Here is a 27781-nt window from a genome sequence, read left to right as displayed (position 1 = left end):
CTTAATTGTGGCAACGCCCAGGAGCTGACGGGAAATGGTTGCGTTCCAAGGAATGCAGGTCTGGAACGCACGGAAATCCGGAAGAACCCTTGTGCAGACAAACGAGTGCAGAGTAAATAGAGTGCTAACTGCGTGTGAGCGGTGAGTCCCCTGAGAACTGGGACCTGAGCATTTTTGGAGACATTAATAAACTAGTGTTTTATCATTTCCGGCATTATATTATTGCACGTTTGCACTGCATTGCTGACTACCTTTTGTAACTTTGAATCAGCTTTGTATATCTTATATTATATTAATAATTCCTTGTGCAAGCATCGAGGTTCGTCATTATCGCTGGTCAAAGTGCTTTGCGCACGACCGCGCACACGCGTCCTCGGTTGCGCACGTTTACGCACGTGCGTCCTCGGTTGCGCACGTTTACGCACATGCGTCCTCGGTTGCGCACTGCGGCGGGGGCCGAAGTGGCGCTCCGGGGTGCCAGTCTGGTTCAGCACTGTTATCAAATATTTATTTAAAACCCTGTAGCACTAGCTGTTTTAACTTCGTAAGTTTATTGGTGGAGGGTTATTAAGTGGCCTAGCACAGGGTCAGCAACCTTTACTATTAAAAGAGCCATTTTGCGCCCTCTTCCACTAAAGAAAAATAGTCTGGAGCCGCAAAATATAACACAGTTTATAAACTAGGGATGCACCGAATCCATGATTTGGTTCGGGATTCAGCCAGGATTTGGCATTTTTTAACAGGATTTGGATTCGGCTGAATCCTTCTGCCCGTCCAGTCTGAATCCTAATTTGCATATGCAAATTAGCGGCGTGTGACTTTTTGTCACAAAACAATGGTTAAAAAATGGTTTCCCCTTCCCACCCTTAATTTGCATATGCAAATTTGGGTTCGGTATTGGGCCAAATCTTTCACAAAGGATTCAGGGTTTCGCCGAATCCAAAATAGTGGATTTGGAGCATCCCTATTATAAACTTTTAAAAGTTTTAAACTTTTTTTTAATTTTAAAGGAAAACTATACCCCCCAAAAAATGTAGGTCTCTATAAAAAGATATTGCATAAAACAGCTCATATGTAAAATCCTGATTCATGTAAATAAACCATTTTCATAATAATATACTTTTCTAGTAGTATGTGCCATTGGGTAATCATAAATAGAAAATTGCCATTTTAAAAAATAAGGGCCGCCCCCTGGGATCGCAGGATTCACTGTACTGTATGTTAGGTCACATGAGCCAATTAACAGACAGAGTTGTGTCTTTTGCTTCCACACTTCTTCCTGTTACAGTTAAAGTTGTAGTATTTCTGGTCAGGTGATCTCTGAGGCCGCACACAGACCATCACAAAATGGTGGCTCAAGGCAAGAGATGTAAAAGGGTAATATTTACTTAAATATACATTCCAGTTTGGTAAGATTCTTTAATATGTCACTTAATATGATATGAACTATATGTTGCTTAAGTGTTCATTTTGGGGGTATAGTTTTCCTTTAACTGTTACAACAACAGAATACAATAAACAGAAGTGCAGTGTGTATGTGCAGGGCTACTTTGAAATAAATTAAACACTGAATAGCCCTATCAAATGCTAGTGTTCTCATCTGCTTAATGTGACTTCAGTTTCTGAAGCTCCATGTTGATCTTCCCTCTCTCGTCTTGAGTGTGTGACCGCAGTAAGGACCATGATGAATCATCTTGCTGCGGCTCGGTCTTGCCTGTCACTTCTGGGACGTCTATACAGCCCTGCTGGATGCTTCCTGATAGTGCTACCATGGTAAGCTAACAGTTTACCGCAGTTGCACATTCAAGAAGCCGCCAGCAGGTGCGAGGGCTGTATAGACGACGTGACAATAAGTAGTTATTTTTAATAGGTATGTACAATATTGGTAATTGACTCAATCCTGAATCTTTCATAAAGGACTTGGACGAATCCCAAACTGAATCCAAACCTTAATTGTAAGGGTAAAAAAGAAAAAAAATGGTATTTCCTTGTTCTGTGACCAAAAGTCACATGATTATAAAGGTTCAGATTAAGTTCAGATAGAAACTTGGATTTGTTTGAATAAGAATCCTGCTGAAAGAGGCTCAGATTTCGTCCAAATCCAAAACTGAATCTAGGATTCGGTGCATCCCTACTATATTATTACAAATATGCACACATACATATTGTTCAGTACAGCGTGTCATCTAATTGAACAGTGTAACAATGTATATAACAGGAACACCAAAAAAAGGTAAAAGTATTTTAAAGTGATTATTATATCATGTACTGTTACCCTGCACTGGTAAAACTGGTGTGTTTGCTTTGGAAACACTATAGTTTATATAAATACGCTGCTAGGTCTAGCCATTTAAAGGAAAACTATACCCCCCAAACAATGTAGGTCTCTATAAAAAGATATTGCATAAAGCAGCTCATATGTAAAATCCTGCTTCATGTAAATAAACCATTTTCATAATAATATACTTTTCTAGTAGTATGTGTCATTGGCTAATCATAAATAGAAAATTGCCATTTTAAAAAATAAGGGCCGCCCCCTGGGATTGTACGATTCACTGTACTCACAAACATACAAACAAAGCATACATGTTAGGTCACATGAGCCAATTAACAGACAGAGTTGTGTCTTTTGCTTCCACACTTCTTCCAGTTACAGTTAGAGTTGAAGTATTTCTGGTCAGGTGATCTCTGAGACAGCACAGAGACCATCACAAAATGGTGGCTCAAGGCAAGAGATGTAAAAGGGCGATATTTACTTAAATATATATTCCAGTTTGGTAAGATTCTTTAATATGCCACTTAATATGATATGAACTATCTGTTGCGTAAGTGTTCATTTTGGGGGTATAGTTTTCCTTTAATGTAGAAAAGTCTCAGGTTACACAGCAGATATCTCTGTAAAATATAATGGTGTTCTACAGAGTTTATCTGTTATCTACTATTAAACCTATGCCATTTAGCCATATTTTGGTTGCGGCCATTGCTTCACAGCAGTGTTTGTATATACACAATAGTATCCTTTCTGAAGAAAAAAGATCATTTTTACCAGTGCAGGGCAACAGTCCATTATATTTTAGTTACTTTACTTAAACATTCTTATTTTTTTTTTTTTAAGGTTACTGTTCCTTTAATTTTATGAAGGCACTTAACGGCAAAAAGACTAATACCACAGATACTGGCAAGGTCTATTACAGTTATACTTATTTTGGATGTCTCAATTATACGTAAGACAACATGTTATTAGCTTCAAATATAAACTTCCTGAAGCATGTTCAGAGTAAAAAAATATTTTTGCATAAATACAGTTACATTTTTTAATGAAGAAACATACCTGTTTCTAACCCTGTAATGAAAAAGTGTGACATTCCACTCCCTAGAGTCAATAGGGTGATGACACAGCCCTCTCATGTTGATAAGGAATATTGAAATCCAAAAGATACTGGTGCCCTGTGCCAGGCTAAGTTGGTGGCTGCTTCTCCTTAACCATTAAAATAGGTTAGTGTAATGCTCTTAATAACACTAAAATTCCACCTTAGGTAGATTGTGCTCTGCACCCTAGGCCCCTTACACTTAGGTTCAAATGTCGTTTGCTAGAATGAGGTACATCAATGTATGTGTGTGTTATAAACGATTCTCTTCAGAATTGGTTGCAGGGAACTGGTGGTTTTTAAACAAATTGTGCATATATACATTGGCAGACTATCATAAAGAAACCAGCCTCTGTATCAGTGCCACTTTTTCAAGGGTGGTCTTTATTTTTAACCATTTCTCTTGGACTTGGGGAATTCTTACACGTTCCCTTTATAAATATCCACTTATTCTCTCATTACTGGTGTACTACTACGTCGCTGATCCCACTACCATTTGTTCTTGGAACCTTGGCTGTCCTCTTTGCAAATTCTCAGTGTCTTGTGTTGCTGTGACCTACAACTAACATCTCTCTGCAAAGTCTTCATTCACTGGGTCTGCAACTCAGATTTACTATTTACAGGAGGGACCTTCATCCTCCCTGCTCCTTCAAGAAAATTCAAGAGGCTTTATATGAATTCTCCCCTACCTATATACTGTATTATTATATATAATTCCACAGGGTCACTTGATCCTGTCTATCACTTGAGGCTAACTTGAACATTTGCATACAACATCCTTCACAAGAAGGCTTCTCCCTGTTTTTTGTTTTTTTTTAGTTCCCCCCCACTGAAATTTAGTTTAAGTGTGTAAATCCTGTGACTTTTTGTGCAGGATTTACATTATTCATCAATGTTTGATAGGTTTCCTTAAAACTTTATGAAGTTCTCAACTCCAAAGGATTAAATAGCAATACAATTGTGAGATTATATTTTCTATTTATGGTATGTATCTACCTACAACTAAACTATTTCCTGCCAATAAATGTCCTAGGTTTTAATTTTATCGTCCCGTTAAGAATCTTCCTATGTAAGAACTCAACCCCCATGTAAGACAGAAAGAAAAATGATATAGTGCTGGTGATAAGCATTGTCACTGGTGAATACTTGCATCTATATTTAAGATTTTGGTCAATAAAATTCTCATTGGTGAAGTAGTCAGCTTCTATAGAGAAACAGCAGGCATGTTGAGACAGATTTATAACTGGGTTTAGACTGCATTGAATTATCGTTATAACTGTTAGTAATAAATATTTATAAAGCACCAACATGTTTAGCAGGGCTGTACAATAGAATGTTTATACCTCAAACATACAAATACTGACTGATACTAATAAATAGTATTTAAAATGTAATAGTATTTAATATCTAAAATATATTTCCTTGTTTTGGGATGGGAGTACATTTTACTTTTTTGTTTCTGAAAGACCGCATCGCTTTGCTTTTGAAATGTTTTTTTAATTTAAAGTAGTCCAGATATTAGGAAAATCTTTTTTTCTAAAAAAAAAAAAAAAAATGTTGTGATATTGCCTATTTAAAGCACTTTAATCCAGCCCATGTCATTCATTGAGATCCCATGCAGTTAGAACACTTTATCTTCTGGTGCAGTTTTTTCTGCAACTGCAACTGCACCAGAAGAAGGACCCTAGTGGTCCGAAACATGTAGTGCTAATGCATCTTGAATAAACGTATTAACTACTTCAACACATCAGCTCTCCAGTGAAATCTTGTTGTATACATGATACTCCCTTTCCGGACTTGACAAAACCAGACCACTGTTTGATTGAGCTACCAACAAGACACACGGTTTGTGGCATCAAATTATTTTTATTTTTAGAACACTTTATCTCTCTGCTGCTGATTGTATGGGGGGTATAAAGTACAACAAAGAAAACAGCAGTTGAAGATGGGGTTGTGTGCTATAGGTTCTAGCTTGCATTCTGCATTTCTGCATTCATGTAGAAAAGAAGATACTGTATATAGAAGGGAACTCATTAAATTCATTGTCAGCGGTTGTAAATGTGAAGCATTTATTTGTGTTTTCTCATCAGAACTCCCATGTACATACAGAGGGTTGTTTACTAAAACAAAATTTCTATTTTTTTTTACCACAAACGACCTAACTCCCATCCACAAATTTAACTAATTTACTAATAATTAAATTTGAAAAAAATCAGATCGAAAAAAGTCAGCTAGGCTTAAAACTTGAAGACCCCACAGTGTATACAATGACAAAATCTCCAGTGCTTCAGGGTATTCCTGTAGTTTTTATCTGGAACAAAACAAGCCCATATAGACCATTTAATTCCAAATGATTCCAAGCTTATTTACATATGGATGTATAGATCTTTCCCTGTTCTGTTTTGATTGCAGCCTCAGAATTTACCATGTTAAGCTGACAGGCCCGAGTTGGTACTTTGGACTAGTAATTAAATGGTACTTGAAAAGTACCTTAAAGGAGAATTCAATCTTAAACTTAAAAAAAACCCTACACTATATAGACCCCCCCAGCCTAAGTGTTACCCTGAGCAAATGTCCCTAACGTTTTACTAACCCCTTGGTGCAGATTCAGGCATTGGAGTTCACGGGCGCCATCTTGAGCCGCTTCGGTAATCTTCACAATGAGACCAGCAGGTTGGCGAATGCGTAGTCGGAGCAATTTTCTGTTTTGCAACTGCACATGCGCCGAAACTCACAAAAATTGTGCGCTGGTCTCATTGCAAAGATTACCGAAGTGGCTCAAGATGGCACCCATGAGTTCCAATGCCTGAAACTGCACCGAGGGGTAAGTAAAACGTTAGGGGCAGCAGTAACAGCAGTGACAAATGCTGTCTCAATAAAATGGATGCAGTTGGTGCTTGTATTGACACCTTGTACATCTGTGTAGTTGCTTCAAGTGCCTGTACATGCTGTACAGTGGTGGCATAATCGGTGGGTTGGGGGTGGGTTTTTAAAGGATTGAGGAACAGAAGAGGGGAGATTGGATGGATTGGGGCTTACATAATTGAGCAAGGGTCAAAGGAAAGGGTCTTATAAATTTACTGACAATGTATTAGTCTGTACATTTGTAATACTGGCCCTAGCCTTGGCAGGTGCTTCACCAGCTAGTGTTGTAAAATGTTGGGCGAGAGGCAACGGTAGTCAATAGGCTCAACAGACTTGCACCTAAAGAATCATGTGCAAACATCATTTTTAACACTGAGCTCTAGAAATAATGAAATCCCCACTCTGACAATATCAACGATAGAATTGTGACGGAAAATACTTAGCACTTTGGATAAAAAAATTGTGAATTGGGTCTAAAATTGAGATTTCCACCCAATCTATATATATATATATATATATATATATGTATGTATATATATATATATATATATATATATGTATATATATATATATATATAATATATATGTATATATATATATATATATATATATATATATATATATATATATATATATATATATATATATATATATATATATATATATATTGTGTGTAAATTTATTTCTGTTTCTTACTTAATAAAAGCGCACCAAATCCAATTGATAACAAGCAAGGGTTATGCAGACCTGATATCAATAATTCTTAACTTGCCAACTTTTGCTCCTAGCCACTGGGTTCTGTTATGCTTGAAATTTCCAACTGTATTATAATAGTGGACAATGAATATATGTCATATCTCCTTACTTCCAGACACCTATATGGACAATGACAGTGCTTTCCCCACCATGTTCTCACACTGAGAATCACAGCTGTCAGAACATCCTTCACTGCCTGAAGCTGCTTCCAATTCATATTGCAAACAATAGTACTGTCAGACACAGGCCACTCAGGAGCATTAAGTTCTCCTGTATTCTAAAACTGTAATTATCACATTAGAAGCATGAAAATGACTATATTATCAATTTCATCACATAGCTGCTCTATAAATAGTTAATATGTCAAAGCAGACTCCTGAGCTATAACATATCTTTCCTCACACTAACTTCTCCTACTGAGACCTACTTCTACCTCAAGGTCTCCAGTACCCACGACCCACTCCAGCAAGTGGTGAGAGGCTAAGAAAATGGTGACTTTTAAAGACTAGGGAAATGTGATATCCCTGACCACAACTATAAAGCATCCAGGGAACAATTAGGCTAATGACAGACTAGGTTGAAACTCGGCCTGCTGAAATACGCAGGCTGAGAATCCACCCCTACTCTGGCCTCCTGTCCTACCTACACCTGGAACAATTGTGTTGGCCTTGGTACAGGCACACGTGGCGGATTTCAGCAAAGAAACACAAGTGTCTGCATTAATTTTTTTTTTATTGCAGTTGGAAAATGCAGTTTAGAATTGAACATCAGTGGAACAGTGAACCTGTAGCGCATGAACCAGTGACAATCTCTCTTAAACCTGGGGACAATGGTCTGCAGATGGATATAAATGCACCCTTTTTTAATGACCCTCTTGCACCTCCTGGACCTACTGGGCAACCTTTTCCAGGTCTTTGGGATTATGAAGGTTGGTGTAATCTTAATTAACTATTATTCTGGACAGTAATTCATATAGTGGCTTTTAAAATAGTAGATTTATGTATTTGCTAGGTAATATTTAAATATGAAAATATGTGGAAATTATGGAAAACAGAAGCATTCACAGAAGTTTGAATGATTGCATTTATTAGAATTATTACAGTTAATAACATTCTCCCGACTGTACCAAGACAGATCAGATTGAGATCTTAAAATAGGTTAGATATAAATAGATAGTCTTAAGTGTTTATATTTTAACAGTGTTAATTATATAAGGCAATATATTCAAGCTGGCCAACTACATCAAAGTCATCCCTGGTCTGACTAGTCTTACACTTTCATTCACTTCATTTGATGCATTTAAGGGGTTTTTCATCTTCCAATATTTTTTTCAGTTCAGTTAATTTAGACAGTTCACCAGAAATAAAGACTTTTATATCAATCGCTCTCTATTTTTCACCTTCTTATGTCTTTCTTAAAAGACATGTAACCCCCCCCCACACACAAAAAATTTAATCTGTGAACAGTCTCTTTGAAATCTTTAGATAGCTGCCACTCTGGTTGTTAAAAAGTAAGGCTGCAGCATCCCCAAAATCACTAAGAAATCCTTCTATTCCTCTAACCCATTCTGTCCCTCCCTCAGGAATTTACTTTGGCTGTTGGCTCATGAGCATGCTCAGTTCTTCTCAGATTACTAAACACATCCTCCTATCTAACATCCAATGAATGTATAGCTTTGCTGGTTCCCATAGAAACTCTAGCTGTCTGATCCTATTTCTTTCTCCTAACCACCTCTCATGAGCTGTCCTGTATGCAGATGTCAATGTTACTGATGATGTGTCAGAGGGAAAATGGCCGATGGGTGAAAGCTGCTATTTATTTTAGGAAAATGTGATGGCGCTGGCAAATGGAGGAGGAATATGCAGTACAAATGATATGGCTTGTGTGGGGAAGATGTGCCTAAATTATATACATGGTAGGAAAATGTAGGCTTTTCATGTCCTTTAAGCAGCACTGGGAGGGATAAACTGATCTAAACTGAAACACTGATAGTTCATACATATCTTATGTTTGGCCCTGGTAAGCAGGATCCCTAAATTGCATTAAAGGCAGCTGTTAGAATTGATACAACAGAATTGATCCAATACAATACTGTAGTTGCTAAAACTTCAGATATATTAGTTGATAATGTATCAATTAATGTTGCAAATTGTTACAGTTTGCTTCTGGATTATTGATCTGTCTGTAATGGAGTCCGAAATTAGTTTACAAGATGGCGTCCAAGATGGCGGCTCCCTGGTTCCTCACGGACGCAGCCGGATGATGACGACCTCTTCCCGCACTCTGATTGGTCGCCGGCGACGGAATGGACGTCGGCGTCAATAATTGGCGCCGGCGTCAGTCACACACGTCAGCGCGTCGGTCGCTGACGCCAGCGCGTCCGCGCGCACGTTATGACGCCGATGCGTCCAAATTGGCGCCAAATCTGGGACTATATTAAGGAGCTCTGGGAATTCACCTATGCCCAATTATAGGTTTTAGCTTGCTATTCCTGGGTGTGTTCTTGTGATATTCTTGCCTATTTTGTGTACCGACCTCTTGCCTGATTCTTCGACTTCGAACCTCTTCTGCCTGGACTGATATTATTGCCTGTTTGACCATTCTCTCGTCTCATCCCTATTTGTACCGCGAACTTGGACTTTTGCTACCTCCTCCCTTGGTCCTCACTACCTCTGAGGCCTTTGGCCTTACATTATAATTGGGCCATGGACCCTTCGGAGGAAAATCCAGCGCCGCCTGATGTCGGTGGAGCGCTTCGTGGTCTGGCTTCCCGGATGCAGTCCTATGAGGTACAGCAGTCCCATTTTGGTCAGGCTCTGGAAACAATACTGGCAAAGCTGTTGGCTCTAACACCCGCTGATCCTGAACCTGTACCTGTATCTGTGGCTCCACTCCACGTCTCCGAGCCCCGCATTCCGGCTCCCCCACTCTACAGTGGTGATCCTGCAGCCTGCCGTGGGTTTATCAATCAGTGCGAGGTCCACTTTGCACTCTCACCCAGCCAATTCGTTTCCGAATGTGCCAAGGTGGGCTTCATATTCTCCCGCCTGCAAGGGAAGGCATTGGAGTGGGCTTCACCTCTATGGGAAAAGGAGGATCCTATTATCGACAATGCCAGGTCCTTCGTTCACGAACTTTGTGTGGTCTTTGATGCTCCAGGTCGGGCCACAGCTTCTTCTGCATGCCTGTTCCATCTTCAACAGGGAACTCGCCCTGTCTCGGAGTACGCTATTGAATTCCGCACCCTGGTTGCAGAGACTTCGTGGAATAATGACGGGTATCACGCTGCCTTTTACAACGGCCTGGCGATACGCATAAAGAGTGATCTGGTGTCCAGGGAAATTCCATCCCGTTGGGAAGATCTAGTCGCCTTGGCCATAAAGGTAGATACTCGGCAGAGGGAGTTTCAAGCTGAACTCGACAGAGAGCGCTCCCCAACCAAGAGATTCCACAGGTTCCAACCTACTCTGGCTCCTCGATTTCAAAGACCCTTCCTTCCCAATCCGGCTTCCACCTTGCCTTCTCCTACTCCTGCGGCTTCCTCTTCTTCTTCCCTGCCTTCGGAAGAGCCTATGCAAATCGGACGGGCCCGTCTGACCGAACAGGAGAAGCTTCGGAGAAGGGCGGCTGGACTTTGCCTCTATTGTGGTGGAAAATCCCACTTCGCCTATGAGTGCCCAGTGAAGCCGGGAAACGCCAACACCTAGGTAAGACTGGGGAGACTTACCTGGGTGGAATTGCTCCTTCTCCCCATTCTTCTGCTCAACGCTTCCTCCTTCCTGTGCAGATTCGTTTTGGAACCCAGACGATTTCTTCTGAAGCTTTCCCTGACTCCGGCGCAGCTGGGAATTTCATGGATAAAGTCTTCGCTGAAAGCCACTCCATTCCCCTGCGATCTCTGGCTGTTCCCCTTCGTGCATTGGCGATTGATGATCGTCCATTGTCTTCTGCTACAATTTCCCACTCCACCGATGAACTTTCTGTTATTGTGGGAAACATGCATCTTGAAAGACTGTCCTTCCATTTAATTGATTGTCCTTCTACTCCCGTTGTGCTTGGCTTACCCTGGTTGAATATTCATAACCCAGTAATAGACTGGGCTTTGTCTCAGATTTCCCGATGGAGTTCTTTCTGCCGACAAAATTGTTTACCCACCAAATCCATCATTAAAGTCTCATCTGTGTCTTCAAATTCTTCTTTGCCCTTTGTTTATCAAGCCTTTTCTGACGTCTTCAATAAAAAGTCTGCCGAAGTCCTGCCTCCCCATCGTCCCTATGATTGCCCCATCGAACTCCTTCCTGGAACCATGCCTCCCAGGGGTCGCACCTACCCGCTTTCTCCTTCCGAGACCCATGCCATGAAGGAGTACATTCAAGAGAATCTGCAAAGAGGCTTTATTCGTCCTTCCTCTTCCCCGGCTGGAGCCGGCTTCTTCTTTGTAGAGAAAAAAGATGGAGGTTTGCGGCCCTGCATTGATTATAGAGGTTTAAACAAAATTACTATTAAAAACCGTTATCCCCTTCCTCTCATCTCTGAACTGTTCGATCAACTCAAAGGGGCTTGTCTTTTCACCAAGTTGGATCTTCGTGGGGCGTATAATTTAATCCGGGTCAGAGAGGGAGATGAATGGAAGACCGCATTCAACACCCGCGACGGGCATTATGAATACCTTGTAATGCCATTCGGCCTCTGTAACGCCCCCGCGGTCTTCCAAGAATTCGTAAATGACATTTTCAGGGATTTACTGGGCCAATACGTAGTGGTGTACTTGGACGATATCCTTATTTTTTCCAGGAACCTTGCTGAGCACCGTCTTCAAGTCCAAGAAGTCCTTTCCCGTCTGCGGAGAAATAACTTATTTGCCAAGTTGGAGAAGTGTTCTTTTGAAGTATCGTCCATCTCTTTCCTTGGTTACATTATTTCTCAACAGGGTTTCAGAATGGATCCTGCCAAGATCTCCGCTATCCAGGACTGGCCTCTCCCCACCAGTATCAAAGCTATCCAAAGATTTATTGGCTTCGCTAACTATTATAGACAATTTATCAAGGGGTTCTCATCCAAAATTGCTCCCATTCTTTCTCTTATCCGAAAAGGGGGTAAGCCTCAGCATTGGCCATCTTCAGCTTTGGAAGCATTCAAGAATCTTAAAGCTTCTTTTTCTTCTGCTCCCATTCTCAGACACCCTGAACCTTGCCAGCCATTCTTCATTGAAGTTGATGCCTCAGATGTCGGCGCTGGAGCAATTTTGTCCCAAAGAGCGTCTACTGATGGAAAACTACATCCTTGCGCTTTCTTCTCGAAAAAATTCACCTCTTCTGAACAGAATTATGATGTTGGAAATCGTGAGTTACTGGCCGTTAAACTTGCCCTAGAGGAGTGGAGACATTTGCTGGAAGGCTCTTCCGTCCCTGTGACCATCTTTACGGACCATAAAAATCTAGAGTATATCCAGACACTCAAACGCCTCAACCCTCGTCAGGCCAGGTGGGCACTATTCTTCTCTCGTTTTAATTTCATTCTAACTTTTCGTCCTGGTGCTAGAAACAAGAAGACGGACGCTCTTTCCAGAAGCTTTCTTCTCGAAGATATCTCTTCTGTCGAACCAGAATCCATTGTACCTCCTACAAAGATCATCGCGGCTCTATTTCCTGCCTTGGCCTCCCAGTTATTGTCAGTTCAATCCTCTGCTCCTGTAGGAACCCCTGCTGGTGTTGCTTTTGTCCCTCCTGAACTCCGTCATTCCATTCTGGTTCAGTCCCACAGCTCCAAACAGGCCGGGCATCCTGGAATCAGAAAAACCACTGAACTTCTGTCTCGCCTTGTATGGTGGCCTTCCCTAAGAAAGGATGTCAAAGACTTTGTTTCTTCTTGCTCTGTGTGTGCTGTATCCAAGTCTGGACGTTCCCCTCCTAAAGGGCTACTCCAACCGTTACCCATCCCTTCTCGCCCATGGACTCATCTATCTATGGACTTCATTGTGGATCTCCCTAACTCCTCTGGTTATACAGTTATTTGGGTGGTAACTGATAGATTCAGTAAAGTCGCACATTTTACTCCTCTTCGGAAACTCCCCTCTGCTCCTGAACTTTCTTCATTGTTTATTAAACACATTTTTCGCCTCCACGGTTTCCCTGCTGAAATTGTCTCTGACCGTGGTTCTCAATTTGTTTCCAAGTTTTGGAGGTCCCTGTGTAAAGCCCTTGGTGTTTCTCTTCAATTTTCTTCTTCTTACCATCCACAGTCTAATGGAGCAGCCGAGAGGGTTAACCAGGCCCTGGAACAATTTCTTCGATGCCATGTATCGTTGTGCCAAGACGATTGGGCGGATCTACTTCCGTGGGCTGAATTCGCACATAACAATGCTCTACACGTTTCTTCTGAAAAATCCCTTTTTTTTGTATGTATGGTCTTAACCCTTTGGCTTTTCCTCAGGACTTATTACTCACCAATGTCCCTGCCGCCAATGACCAAGCTGCCCACATGTCAACCATCTGGCACGCCACTGTCGTCAATCTGGAGAAAAGTTCCTTGGTCCAGAAGAAATTCGCCGATCAGAGAAGAATTCCTTCCCCTCCGTATGCACCCGGTGACAAGGTTTGGCTGTCTACACGGAACATTCGTCTTAAAGTCCCCTCTCCTAAACTTGGTCCCAAGTTTATTGGCCCCTTCTCCATCGCTGAGATCATCAATCCGGTGGCGGTCCGATTACAACTTCCCCCGGAAATGCGGATTCCGAACGCCTTCCATGTCTCCTTGCTCAAACCTGCAGGTACTTCTTCTTCTTCTTCCTCCTCAGCTCCTGTCATGGTGGACGGTCATCAGGAATTTGAGGTGAAAAGAATCCTGGATTCCCGGGTTTCGAGGGGTACCCTACAATACCTCATTGAGTGGAAGGGGTTCGGCCCTGAGGAGTGCTCCTGGATAAGAAGTTCGGATGTCCATGCTCCTCTCCTGGTCCGAAAATTTCATCAGAAGTTTCCTTCTAACCCAGGTGGTCCTGAGGCCCCCCCTAGGGAGGGGGGTACTGTAATGGAGTCCGAAATTAGTTTACAAGATGGCGTCCAAGATGGCGGCTCCCTGGTTCCTCACGGACGCAGCCGGATGATGACGACCTCTTCCCGCACTCTGATTGGTCGCCGGCGACGGAATGGACATCGGCGTCAATAATTGGCGCCGGCGTCAGTCGCACACGTCAGCGCGTCGGTCGCTGACGCCAGCACGTCCGCGCGCACGTTATGACGCCGATGCGTCCAAATTGGCGCCAAATCTGGGACTATATTAAGGAGCTCTGGGAATTCACCTATGCCCAATTATAGGTTTTAGCTTGCTATTCCTGGGTGTGTTCTTGTGATATTCTTGCCTATTTTGTGTACCGACCTCTTGCCTGATTCTTTGACTTCGAACCTCTTCTGCCTGGACTGATATTATTGCCTGTTTGACCATTCTCTCGTCTCATCCCTATTTGTACCCCGAACTTGGACTTTTGCTACCTCCTCCCTTGGTCCTCACTACCTCTGAGGCCTTTGGCCTTACACTGTCAGATTGAAACACCAGAGACAGGAACCTTAAACTCTCTCTTCCCCGCTCCTCTCCCTCTCTCTCTTCCCCCCCTCTCCCCCCCTCTATCTTACAGATATTTCTTTTTTATTTTATATTTCAGTGGTGGAAGCATTTTTCTTAAGCAGTGAAAAAGAACAATACTTGGAAGTAGAGATTTGCCCGTAAATTGGAAATATTTTAAATGATTTATAATTTATGTGTCCTGCTTTCTCTGTTCCTTAACTGATGTACTGAGTGTGAATTCCCTCTATTGGCTTTACATTTGCTTCTTAGAAACTATGTGCTGCACTGATATTCTCATGAAAAAGCAATCTGTACCTGGGATATCTGTAGGTGGGATCTGTTATTCAAGCTCTGCTTTTTTTAATCTCTGTGAACTACTAGCCTATAGGGGTTTTTATTAAAATTCAAACATGGAGATCAAAATGTGTCCTCACTGCTAACAAAGTTGTTTTGCAAATGCTTTTAAAACCAGCTGTACTGCTTATAAAGAAACCTTTGGTTCTGTGCTTGGACTGCCAAAATGAATGGAAACTGCACCTATATTTGTTTTGCCATATAAATTCCTATATGCTGTACAGCTGCCATAAAATGACGTGAACACCAGTCATTGCACATCACATATAACAGCCAGAACCCAACTTTCTGTTTTACAGCTCTCTAACTCTGAGTTAGTCAGCAACTTTAAGGGGGAGCACACAGGAGATAATTGTTCAGTGAGTTTGCAATTGATCCTCAGGATGCATCTCAGATTCATAAGCAAACAGTTATGACCCATGTGCCACCCCCTCAAGTCTCTGATTGGTTACTGACTGGTTACCAATTAGTGGAAACAAGGGGTATATTTATCAAAGAGTGAACTTAAAGATCCAAGTGAAATTCCGACACTCCATTAATTTCTATGGAATTTTGAAAAGCATATTTATCAAAGGGTGAACTTTCACTTTTACCCATTGATAAATACTCTTTTAAAAATCCCACAGTTTGATTAATACTAGGCAGCTTCATCAGCAAACATTATGCCTATGTATAGCAAAGCTTCTGGAACTAGAAATATCTATACTAGTATTTGCTATGAAATTATGGGTATTTTATTTCTGCTGTTTGATACAGATTCTGACAGGATGTTTAATTTGTCCTACATATGCTAATCCACAAGGGCATTTCAGCATGTAAATGACAAACCGAGGATTGCATGTAGCAGGGCATATCCATGAAAAGTGTGAGTTTTTGTTAGATGAGTTATAGTGTCACCTTTAATGATAGTTGCATAGGAATGACATGAATTAAAAAAAAATATATATATATATAGAGAAGGTGACCAGATAAACCTTTTTGGCAGGCATACCAAAAAGGTCATATTTACATTTCTTTGAAAGTGTTTTGTATTTTTATGATAAATTGTTGTTTGTTAAAACAACTAAATTTGATATCATTTGTGACAAACCTTACCTCAGAAGGCACTTTACCGTTGATCAGCAAAGGTATTGTGAGGAACAAGTCTTGAACATAGAAGAGCTGACTATTACAGTTCTGTTTCAATGGCACAGGTAGTCAGACCAGTAGTGCAGATAGCAGAATGAAACAGAAAAACAATTTTGAACAAACAATTTAACTTATAAATATATTTAAGTATTATTTAAATTTATATTTAACAATGTAGGTCTCTATAAAATATATTGAATAAAACCACTCATGTAAAACCCTGCATCATGTATATAAACCATTTTAATAATAATATACTTTTTCAGTAGTATGTACCAATGGGTAATCATTAATAGACAATTGCCATTTGGCCACCCATTGGGATCCTAGGATTCACAGTGCTGTCCAACCTCTTACATGTATCGGGCCAGTTATATGTTATACAGCATTTTAAAGGGCCAGACTGAATTAAAATCATGATGTCATAAAATGAAGTCTCTGGGTCCTCTGAGCAGACTTTGGAGGTTATAGAAATCATCTGGAGGGCCACATCTGGCATATGTGCCTCCAGTTGGACCGCCCTCAAAAATAAGATTGTTTAAACAATAAACAGGTCCTCAACTGAAATATGGCCTTGTACCCAGTATTTTATCCAATCCCAATCCACAAATAGTACAAATATTCCAATATCTACACAATGCATCTCTTCAGCACACACACAAAATGCATAGATAATACTGCATGTACTTTGCACAACATTCTACTTTTAGTTGACCAAAAAAAACACTCTGCTTGCTGTAAGCACTGTTTTGTACTTTTGAATCGCCTGCTGATTGCTTCTAAGCACCCCAGCAATATTTCTGCTCTTCTCAAATATCATTTCTTCTTTATAAATAGCCCAACTAATTTTTCTGCCAGTGTGTCTTATTTAATCTTTGTAACTTGCTTTATTATAACTGCAGTATCAAAACAAGTCATAGCAACATGCAGCCCCTTATATCCAGCTGCAGTTCTCCACATATACCACACAACAACCAAGGTAAGGCCTCCAGGTGGCATTCAAGTGTATTCTACTTTTTTAAATAAAAATGAATTATTCCCTTTCTTTAATAAAAATTAAATTAATGATTACTTCACTTAAGGAAAGATGTGGAGTGCCCCCGAAGGAATACATCTAATGATTGGTGCTCATTCTCACATAAACATAGTGTTATAATAACCAGTGCCTACATTATTACTCTGGCTTCTTTTCTACTACATGTCCTTTGTAAGCTTCCTTCCTCGTTCATCCCAAAAGATCCATTTGTTGCATATACCAACCATAAAAATCACCCCATCTGCAATCACACCATGATACAGCCTTACAGGCTCTGTGCCACTCTTCCACCCCTTCTGTAACTGATTCAATGCTCTCTCTCTCTATCCCAGTGTTACTTTAAAAAAATCAATCCTCAGAAAAAAACCTTCTCTCCACTAAGGCTTTGCCCTCTATTTTACATACAGTCAGAGCAGTTTTCTAGCACACTTCAAGGCCTGTTTTTTAAGTTTTCCTTATAATCTTTCTTTGTCTCCATCTTCTTTAATTTCATATGACACTGCAATTATAATTTCCCTTCATAAGCAATCATAGAAAAAATGGACTGATATTGGCTTATGTTTCATGAGTTATTACTATAGCTATTAAATTGGCTGTAATTGCTAGTAAATATGTACCAGTATGAGCTTTGGGAGGTTGGGCACAATGCAAATATGATGCTGAAGCTAGGGGAATAAGAAAATATTGTTGTGTGCTGAGTATGTAAAGGTATTGGAGTTGGAAGAAATTAAAGCACCCTTGAGTGTTGGCAGTTTGCAAGACTTTAATCACCGCAACAGTAATTGCTTTTGTCATGCTTCAGAGATCATGTGCTGCTGGCATCCCTACAGAACAGTTGGATATTCTGTAGCATAGACACATAGAATGGAATTAGAGTTAAAAGGAAGGTGATCGTTAAAGGACGTTCTTTATGATTCAGAAATGTTATGTGTATTTCAATATATTCGAACAAAGAACGCTGCAGCACACATCCTTAATCTCATTAACTGTTTCATGTTATCTTCTTTTGCAAAGCAGCTTTCTCCTATTGCTTGAAATTAGCTTTTTGTTAAATAACATGTCTTTGATACCCATGCCTGCCAACCAAGGTTATCTCAGTATAACAATTTATTAGCTGCTTACAGTCTTGAGACTGCCAGGTTTATGGAATCTATCACCTCTGCAAGACCAAGACCCTAAGGCAAGCAAAAAGTGGAAAAACTGGTACACATCATCATGTTTTGCACTTATATTTTGCACTTATAATGCAACATTTTTCACTAGGGTGAAAAACACCACTTGGGAACAATTTACCAATGTGAATGCAAATTGTGCTTTACAATAATGTCATTGTGGATATGAATTCTGTAGTTTCCAGCAAGGTGATGTTTGTGGCACCAAAATGGTGTTAGCATGCAGTTTATTTGATGCAAATCAGTTGTTTGTTTAGGCAAACCATACAAAGGGAGAACTGAAGCAAACACCCCCTTATATGCAGGAGGGGTCCTAGCTTTTGTGCTGAGATCCCAAGTATCTTACTTTACAGAAGACCTACTGTATGTTCTGTTTGCATTGCGCCAATATGTTATTCAATTGTCTAACATTGGTACTAAATTGTACTTACCATAACAATCACTACAAACTTTGCTTCAGTTACTGTTGGTAGAAAAGAATAGTTCTACTTTAACATTACATTTCAAAATACAATTTAGGAAAATGTATAAGTCAATTGAGAAATGTTAGTGAATTTTACTTTACACAAGCCAATCTAAATCTTATTAGAAATTGACGTTTTATTGTGGCGTACACTATCAAACAGCATCAAGAAACAGGGATGCATATGAATGCATAAGGTTTTCTTGCCTATGCAACGGAAGACTGACGGTATCAAATCCCAAGGCACAGCTGAATGAGTGCAAACATGAAAATATACAGAGAAGACTTTAGTATTCAATGCTAAAAGGGAATGTAGCAGTTCGGAACCTTTATACAGGCAACAGAACAGGATTAAGAGGCTTGCTTAGGCTAAGAAACACAAGAACTGGAGTATAGCAGATGGGAAAAAGTATTGTGGACTGATGAATCCAAGTTTTTCTATGTCAAGGTGAAGGAATACATTGTTATTTTCAAAAGAAACAGTTAATCATAGAGAAAGTAGTAGTATAGCTTGTTTTGGTGACATTCATGGAGTGATTAAATCAAGGTGTCCAATAACCTTTAAAGGTAAACATTCAAAGCATATTCCGAGACCTGTGTATATTTGCACAATGTACCACGCACTGGGCATACTGCAAAAAAAGGCAGATGGTTAATGTATGTATCAGTCGCTGACCTAGAGTCATGGGTATCAGGTCTGGAATATAATTGAAGAGTGAACAATGTGTTGAAACCCGTTGTCCCCATTAGATTTAAAACATTCAATAGAAATGCCATTGCAATTGGCAGTGTAATTTCTTGTACAGCTCTTATTGGCTGTTTTAGTTGTTTCTGCTCTCTGACTGTGCAAACTTTGAGATTTCCAATACAGTCCTCCAGCTCCCTTTTGGTTTTATGGATGAGCTGGCCAGCTTTCTTAGCAACGATATTTCAACCTTAACTCCATTTTAAAGGTAAGGGCTTCTGTGATAGCAAACTGAAAATAAGTAATGGCTGCCATGATGTCTTACACTGTTGTAGGCAAAAGTTAAATGTAAGTGTTAGAGAAATGAATGCTAGTGGAGTGAAGGTGACACTGGCAATTTTTCTTCTGTGTATTTTTTTACATTTGAAGAATAGAAGCCTAGATGAGAGGTCAATTGCACCTTCAGCAGACAAATAAAGCAGTGCGGGTGGGCAGATCAGGATACTTGTTTCAAAGAACACTGAAGCTATGGTGCTGTGCTGCTTACCAGGATACCCTCTTGTCTACATTCCCACTACCACCACCACTTTATTTCCACTATTTGTAATTAAATGATTATGCAGGCATACATACAAATATATACATTACCCCCCCCCCTGCATAAAAGCTTAATGTTTAAAGGAATGTGATGTCTTGTTATCTCGTTTTTTTTCTGTTTTTGCTGTGTTAGTAATGTACATTTCTATATTATAAAGTGAAGTGCAATGTTTCCTGTGGACTATATAGATATGCAGGTGCAGTGTGCGCTGTATGAAAACAATCTTGCCTGCAGTATGCAATGCTTTTCTTAGCAACCCATTTTAGTTACTTGCACTACAAATGACTGATCTGTATACTGCTGTGCTTTTTTTATCTTTCCAGACACGGGCAGCATTTGGTCCTGCTTCTTTCAAAACGTAGACATATTTGGAAAGTAAGTGAGTATAAGGTTTGAGAAGAAAACACAATTCCTACTGAGCAGACAAATGAAGATCATAAACAGTAAAATCAACAGAAAATCAGATCTTCAGCCCAGCATGGCTGAACAGAGAATGAGCTAACTGGCGAATCCGCCTCCCTCTCTTTTCTTATCCTTTCATTTTTAGGTCTTCCCTTGGCAAGTAACCATTTAATAAAATGGAATCTCTAATGAGTCTTGGCATGTTCTGCACAACCCAGTTGTCAGCTATAAAACAGAAGGGCGGGAGAAGATTAGGGATAATAAAGTCTAGAAACCTTTAGCTTCATCCTTTTTCTACCCTATGAATAATTAGATGTGATTTGCCAAATTTAGAACTCATTTTAAGAGCGTGCACTGTGCAGCTTTTGGCTTCATCACAGGATGATTATATTGAATTGATAATTTGAGCACAATGTTAAGTGCATCTGTATCACCTTTAAGTAATGAGAGTCGCACAGATTTTCAGCCAGATTTTTTTCTCCTGGAATCCCAACTACAGGCAGCTGGAAACACAGGTTGGTTGAAGAAAAATAACCTAAAAGGAAGGAGGAATTATAGGAAATAGAAGGTTTTCTGACAGTTTGTACTCCCATTTTGATTGGTATGCCATTGGTATAACAGCAGATAGCTCTCTATGTTTTCACATAGCCTGAGAGAAAAATCATAAATCTTTACTATTTCTCTATGTTAAACTCAATTCCAAAGATATAAAATGCGTATACTGTTTCTAAGATTAAGTATACACATTTAGATACTGCACATCTTTATTGACAACTGTAAAAATATTTACTTGTGTAAAATAGTAAAGTTTTATTGGCTTTATCATTGGATCTGTTCAAGTGTTATGTTACATCCTGTGAGATTCAAGAAAGCGGGTAGTCCCCTTGACTAAAGATTGGAATAAAAATCTTTCTTCTAAAAAATGGTGTCCCTCGTCCAAGTTGAAATAGCAGTAGATGCTTCCAAAAAGAATTCACTCACTAAAAATGTAAAGATTGCATAAAAACCACAAATACTGTTAGTATATATGAACTATATAAAAAAAAATATATATATTCTTAACAAATGCATTTGGTCTTTATCAGGGTTTTTATATTGATATATTTTTTTTAATAATCTGTAATAATTACATCTAAATATACTAAACCCCTACAACTTCTTGTTTTAATTTCAACAGGAGTCTCTTCCTTTGTCTGTAGAAGTGCTTAAGACAGATATAAAATGGGAAGGTAGTTTGCTTCTTCCATGGGATTATTTTCCTCCTTCAGTAGACAGATTTAATGCATATGCCATACATGGATCAGATAGTAAGAGAACATATGAAGCACTTTATCCTATACCTCAAGATGCACTGAAAGAAGGGCAACAGCCTGATTTGTAAGTATTAACTACTGAGCTGAAGTAGAAATTATATATATAATATAATGATATATTTAATATATTGTAGGCCATGTAAAGAAATGATTTATTTCTCATTAGCACTATGTTCCTTGAGGCAAACTTTGTACATGAATAGTATTACTGTTGAGAATGATAACTTCCATTACACCTCTTTTTTGCATTTGGTAACGACCTCTAGCAAATCAGGCCCCCATAATATAAAAATAAGTATGGTAAGCAAAACATATTCAAGATGGCAGATAAAACCTAAATTTAAAAGAAAAAAAACTTTATTTGTTTAATCACATATAGTTATAGGATCTGTTATTCTGAATTCTTGGGTCCTGGGGTTTTCCATATAAAGTATCTCATGTAGAAACAAGAACTAGGCTAATTTGTATACACATATACACACAAAATGCAACCTAAATTTGAGTCAGTTGATGCTGTTTTAGTTTGGGGGCTGTAGGCTGGACAAATGTGGACTAGAAGACTTAGATGTCAGTAGCAGTACTTACAGTATTATTACTGGTTATTTTGCTAGGAAAAATTGTGTGGGCAATTATACTACTTTATCATGCAGGATTTTCTACATTATCTATCTTTTAACACATGTACAATTTTACATTTTTATTTGAAGAATGTAGTAATTAGAACTCTAGCAATGCTCTTCTTTTTCCATTCTAGTGGAAAATTTGTGTAGGGGAGCTCAGTGTCAGGAACTGCCAGATATCACATTTCAGCTACATTGAGTATGAAAGCTAAATTATAGTCCTATGGAAATGGGTATTTCACTTATCAGTGTTCTTTCTTTTCTTTGTTTTTAGTCACCGCTTGGAGTACTTCAGACCTTTTAGTTTCTGCACACTGATGGGTAAAAAAAGGAAACAGCCTCCATCTTTCCTCTGGAAAATGTAACATGATTTGAAGATATATCTTTATGCTTTAAATACCTTCTAATTATTTTAATCAGTTTCATTTCAGACTTGTACAAATCACTAACCGGCAAATAAAAATGTCTTGTGTTAATGCTGTAGAAGTATAATAATATGGACTTAGCACATTGTTTTAAATGAGATTTGTTTATGAATAAAGCACTCAAAACCTTGATACGGATATATTATATATATTATAACCATCTCTACTACTACATAATATTCTATATTAGAAAATATTACTGTAACATTAGAACATATCTAAAAAGGCAGAATAAAGACGAATATGCGAATTTGCATTAGGAATCTACTATATTAAAAGTTATACAGCAAATAAAATACTAGAAAAAACTGGTGGAATTATTTGTGAACACAAATAAATTCATTTGTGTATTAAACAAGGAATTTAGTTGTACATTAGTGTCATTAATTGATGAACTGTTTACCAGTTTACAAGGAAATGTGATAAGATAAATAGTGTAAAAAGAAGCACAAAGCCTATGTTTGCCTTCTGTGCCTTGCCTTACATGTTATGCCCTGAGAAAGACTAAAGTGGAAATAGGGTTGGTTCACCTTTGATTAACTTTAATTAAATTATAGAATGGCCAATTCTAAGGAACTTTTTAATTGGTCTTCATTGTTTATTTGTTATAGTTTTTTAATTATTTGCCTTTTTCTTCTTACTTCTTTCCAGCTTCCAAATTGGAGTCAGTGACCCCCATCTAAAAGCAAATCTGCTATAGGGCTACACATTTATTGTTATTGCTGCCTTTTATTACGCATCTTTCTATTCAGGTACTCTCCTGTTCATATTCTACTTGCCAAAAAGTACGTTCTCATGCAGAGGAGCGGTTCTCTCAGCATCTGTGGCTTCAGCCGCCTCTGCAGAGAGAGGGCAGAAGTGACAGCCCCCTGGGCAATGAGGCTGGGGGGTTGTCATGTTGGTGCTTTGAAACAATTGTCATAGGGCCGACCTCAAAGCAGCAGACACGATCGGATTGCGCATCTGCTACATTGGCGACCTCCTTGTTTCCCAAGCACCGCCTACGTACTGCCTGCTGTGCAAGACTCTGCAGCCACCGACCTCCAGGACCCCTGCAGCAATAACATCAGCCCTCCTGCTCTGTTTTCAGCAGGTGAGTTGGCAGTTGTGAAAATTAGAGATGGCTGAATTTATTCGCCAGGCATGGTTTTTCTGTGAACTTCCGCACTTTGCCGCCCGGGAACTTAACACACGTATAAATTTTACATTTTTATTTGGAGAATGTAGTAATTAGAACTCTAGCAATCCTCTTCTTTTTCCATTCTAGTGGAAAATTTGTGTAGTGGAGCTCAATGTCAGGAACTGCCAGATATCATGGGGCAGATTTATCAAAGGTCGAGGTGAATTTTCAAATGAAAAAAATTCAAATTTCGAACAATTTTTTGTTTGCTTCGACTAGGGAATAGTCCAAATTCTATTTGAATTTGAAAAAAATTAGAATATCGAAATTTATCATGTACTGTATCTTTAAAAAAATTGTTTGGGAAAAACTTCGAATCGAATTTGATCGAATGCGATATTCCTTCTATCCATACGATTCGAATCGATCGAAAACGGACCTATTCGACCAAAATAAAACTTCGACTTCATTTTGGTTGGTCTTTTTGAATTCGAATTTTGAAGTTTTTTCAATCCGAAATTCGACCCTTGATACATATGCCACCACATGTTACTACTACTGTCCATAAACTTCCATATGAATACAACCAATGTCCTATGATTTTTGCACTGATGTAAGGAGGTTGGTCCAGTTATCCAGCCAATCCATTTCCACTCCCCAGTCACATCACTATTTGTTTTTAATATTTAGAGGCAGATTTATCAAGGGTCGAATTAATGTGATTGTTTTTTTAACTCCCATTAATTACATTAAACTCAAAATTCAATTGGGGGGTAATTTATTAAAAAAATCGAATATGTCAAACTTTGGATGAATTTTACCGACCTGAAAACACGAATTGAATATGATTCGACCAAACTCTGAAATTCTCCAATAAAAACTTGAATGTCAGGAAGGCTAAAGACATTTCCAAATTGGTCACTGGACCTCTTCCATTGATTTGTACAGGAATTTGGCAGGTTTTAGGTGGTGAATAGTCGAATTTGAATTCTTAAAGGGCCAGAGTATGATAAATCGAGTTTGGATAATTCCCTAGTCGGAAAAAAAAACTGAAAATTTAATTTTCAATTCAACCCTTAATAAATCTGCCCCTTAAAATATAGCTGCTTATTAAATCTTGGATTACTTTTATTTTTATACCTATAAAGAGGCAGTTGCTGTTTAATTTGGATTCCCAGTGTTCACAAATCTAGCAAGATGATTTTATGATACTGAGTCCCTGATCTGGGCTTTTGACATTTTTTATGCACACATATGACTTTTTTTATTACGGGTTTTTCAACATCCTTTTATTTGAAAAAAAATCATCAATATACAACTTCAGGTACTGTAAATGTATTCATAACAATCACAATTTTGTCAACTTTTTTTTCTAATTTTCTGTTTCCATGCATTTCTGTTCATTATGCATTATTTCAGAGAAATTCTTGTAGCAAAAATGCATATTGATGACTGTTTAATTTTTAATGTTGCACAGATGCAATTGCACATTAAATTCAAATTATATTTATGATATATTGAAAAATAATTTGCTTGTGGAATAAAACATTTTCATTTTCTGCAGTTTCTTTATTTTCATTTAAATTAATAAATGAGTCATGTCATTCAAATTTAATAACATGAAGTCCAAATTGTCTGTGATATTTATTGTTGTGTTAACATTGAATAATAAAGTGTCCAAAATAGGGTGGGGAATCCAGATCCCTAATTAGCTCAGAAGTAAATTCTGCTACTAAAGCTTGCAAATCAGGGATGCCCGACCTTCATTCCTTCAGCTACTGTGAACCTTTAGCTTTTTGTAATCCTTGATGATCTGTCCAGGTGTTCCAACATCTGAAGCACTGTATCCCTGATTTGAATCATTTTGCAGAATGACATTTATCAGATATTTTTTCTTGACAGTAAGGACACACTTTGACAAAATAATAACTGTACATCATTTGTGCAGTTTGTCCTTTAGATTTCTATCCCCACACCATATGGTTTTGGTATGTTTATTTTTGACATACTGTCATAAAGAATTGTTTGGTGTATTTTATCGAACATCAGCAATATGTTAATAGTAGTATAAACACTTGTATCAGCTCGTAGGACTGGTATTTTAAGCTTGTTTTAATGTAGCTCTGGGAAATGGCAAATTGTAGAAGAAATTAATTTTTTTTCTCTCTAGGGAGACTGCTTAATATGTCATGGACTATATGCAAGTCACCGAAAATTCGAATTTTTACATTTGAATTATGAGTTTATTTTAGTGTGATTTGACTAGGAAATGTACTGTCCCTTTAAGAATTCAAAGTTGTATATTCACCATCTAAAACCTGCCGAATTGGTGTATTAAATAGGGGGAACCCCATACAATCAATTTGGAGTCATTTGGTGGACTTTTTAAAACCTCGAATCGAATTTGTTTCGAGTTTGCAGGTCGATCCTATTCACCGGAATTTAAAAAATTTGAATATTTTAATACATTTTGATTGGTCATTTGTTTTTTTTAGTTTTGAGTATAAACTTGAAATTTGACTCTTGATAAATCTGCCCCTAAGGGGCAGATTTATAAAAGGTCGAGGTGAATTTTCGAATTAAAAAATTAGAATTTCGAGCTATTTTTGTGTACTTCGGGGCAGATTTATCAAAGGTCGAGGTGGATTTTTGAGTGAAACTCCTATAAACTCAAAATTCGACCCTTGATAAATCTTCCCCTAAAAAAAAAAAATTCGAATTTCGAGCTATTTTTGTGTACTTTGGAGCAGATTTATCTAAGGTCGAGATGAATTTTTGAATGAAAAAAAAAAAAATCGAATTTCAGGCTATTTTTTGTGTACTTCGACTAGGGAATAGTCCAAATTCGATTTGAATTTGAAAAAAAATCGAAAATTCGAATATCTAAATTTATCATGTACTGTCTGTTTAAAAATTCAACTTCGACCATTCACCATCTAAAACCTGCCGAATTGCTGTTTTAGCCTATGGGGGGCCTCCTAGAAGCCATTTGGAGTCCATTAGTAGACTTTGAAAAAACAATGTTTTTTTGGGAAAAACTTTGAATCGAATTTGATTGAATGCGCTATTCCTTCAAATCGTACAATTCGAATTCGGCCAAATACGGACCTATTCGATCAAAACAGACCTATTTAATGAAAAAAAACTTCAACAGCATGAGAATTGTAGGAGCCTATGAAATCTGATCCCTCTATATGTAGTATGTAAAGTTGGATCAGATAAAGTCAGATGGTGTAATTTGTTTATGCATCTGACATTCAGTTTATTTCAATGGAACAAGAAAGTTGGTCAGACAGCATCGGCTTTTATCTCGTTGGATGAAGATGGAGCATGCAGCGTTCTGGTCTGACACTTGTGTTGTTTTGGATGGAAAATTTTACATGCAGCTTACACATCAAATTTTTGTATCAGTCCCATTATATTATGACCTATGCGACTACATCCAACTTTTAGAATGCGATCTGTTGATCTGACACCTACAAAATCTCCTGTGGAGTGTAGCCCAAACAGTGAAATGGAGCAGTTTAGTTCAGTTGATGGCTTCTTCAATGGATTCTACTATATAAAATGTCAGTAGCATGATGGATAGATATGCTAAGGTCCAAAGACCTGTGTTGATATTCCTATAGGTACAAAATATCTGTTTTTAGGCCAGTATCTACACCCCCCTTTCTATACATTATTATGTCCTACTCAGTTTGCATTCTGTTGTTAGAGTGAGTTCTCTTTTCAGAAACTGGCTCATCTGTAAATGTTACAACTCAAAAATAATAGGAAACAAGATAAATCTAAGTCCAAACATACCTGTATATTCTAGAATGTTTGCAGAACTTTAAATAGAGATCATTAATGTGGAACCGTCGGCTTTTAAAATTCCATTCCTAAGAGTACATTTAACAGAATTGAATAGATA

General features: G+C 38.5%; 1 protein-coding gene across 1 annotated transcript; it reads left to right on the top strand.

The window, feature by feature from the left end:
- The first annotated feature begins 16 nt into the window (after positions 1–16).
- Positions 17–23321, top strand: LOC108699678 (UPF0462 protein C4orf33 homolog). The gene is made up of 6 exons (XM_018231852.2): positions 17–141; positions 7730–7917; positions 14650–14710; positions 20312–20363; positions 21568–21767; positions 22598–23321. The coding sequence occupies exons 1-6, from the start codon at positions 35–37 to the stop codon at positions 22686–22688; spliced, it is 699 nt and encodes a 232-aa protein (XP_018087341.1). The 5' UTR covers positions 17–34; the 3' UTR covers positions 22689–23321.
- Positions 23322–27781: the final 4460 nt, after the last annotated feature.

This window comes from Xenopus laevis, chromosome 1L (assembly GCF_017654675.1).
Source record: "Xenopus laevis strain J_2021 chromosome 1L, Xenopus_laevis_v10.1, whole genome shotgun sequence".
Taxonomy (NCBI): Eukaryota; Metazoa; Chordata; class Amphibia; order Anura; family Pipidae; genus Xenopus; species Xenopus laevis.
The sequence above is the reverse complement of the archived record's forward strand: the minus strand, read 5'-3'. Positions and strand labels throughout refer to the sequence as shown.

What these genes read in the sequence shown, in the direction of transcription:
- LOC108699678 (XM_018231852.2), top strand. Translation starts at nt 35, where the DNA reads ATGGTTGCGTTCCAAGGAATGCAGGTCTGGAACGCACGGAAATCCGGA. An exon ending in TTGGAAGTAGAGATTTGCCC is followed by an intron (nt 14,711 to 20,311) that starts GTAAATTGGAAA and finishes TTATCTTTCCAG; the next exon opens with ACACGGGCAGCATTTGGTCC. An exon ending in GAAGGGCAACAGCCTGATTT is followed by an intron (nt 21,768 to 22,597) that starts GTAAGTATTAAC and finishes CTTTGTTTTTAG; the next exon opens with TCACCGCTTGGAGTACTTCA.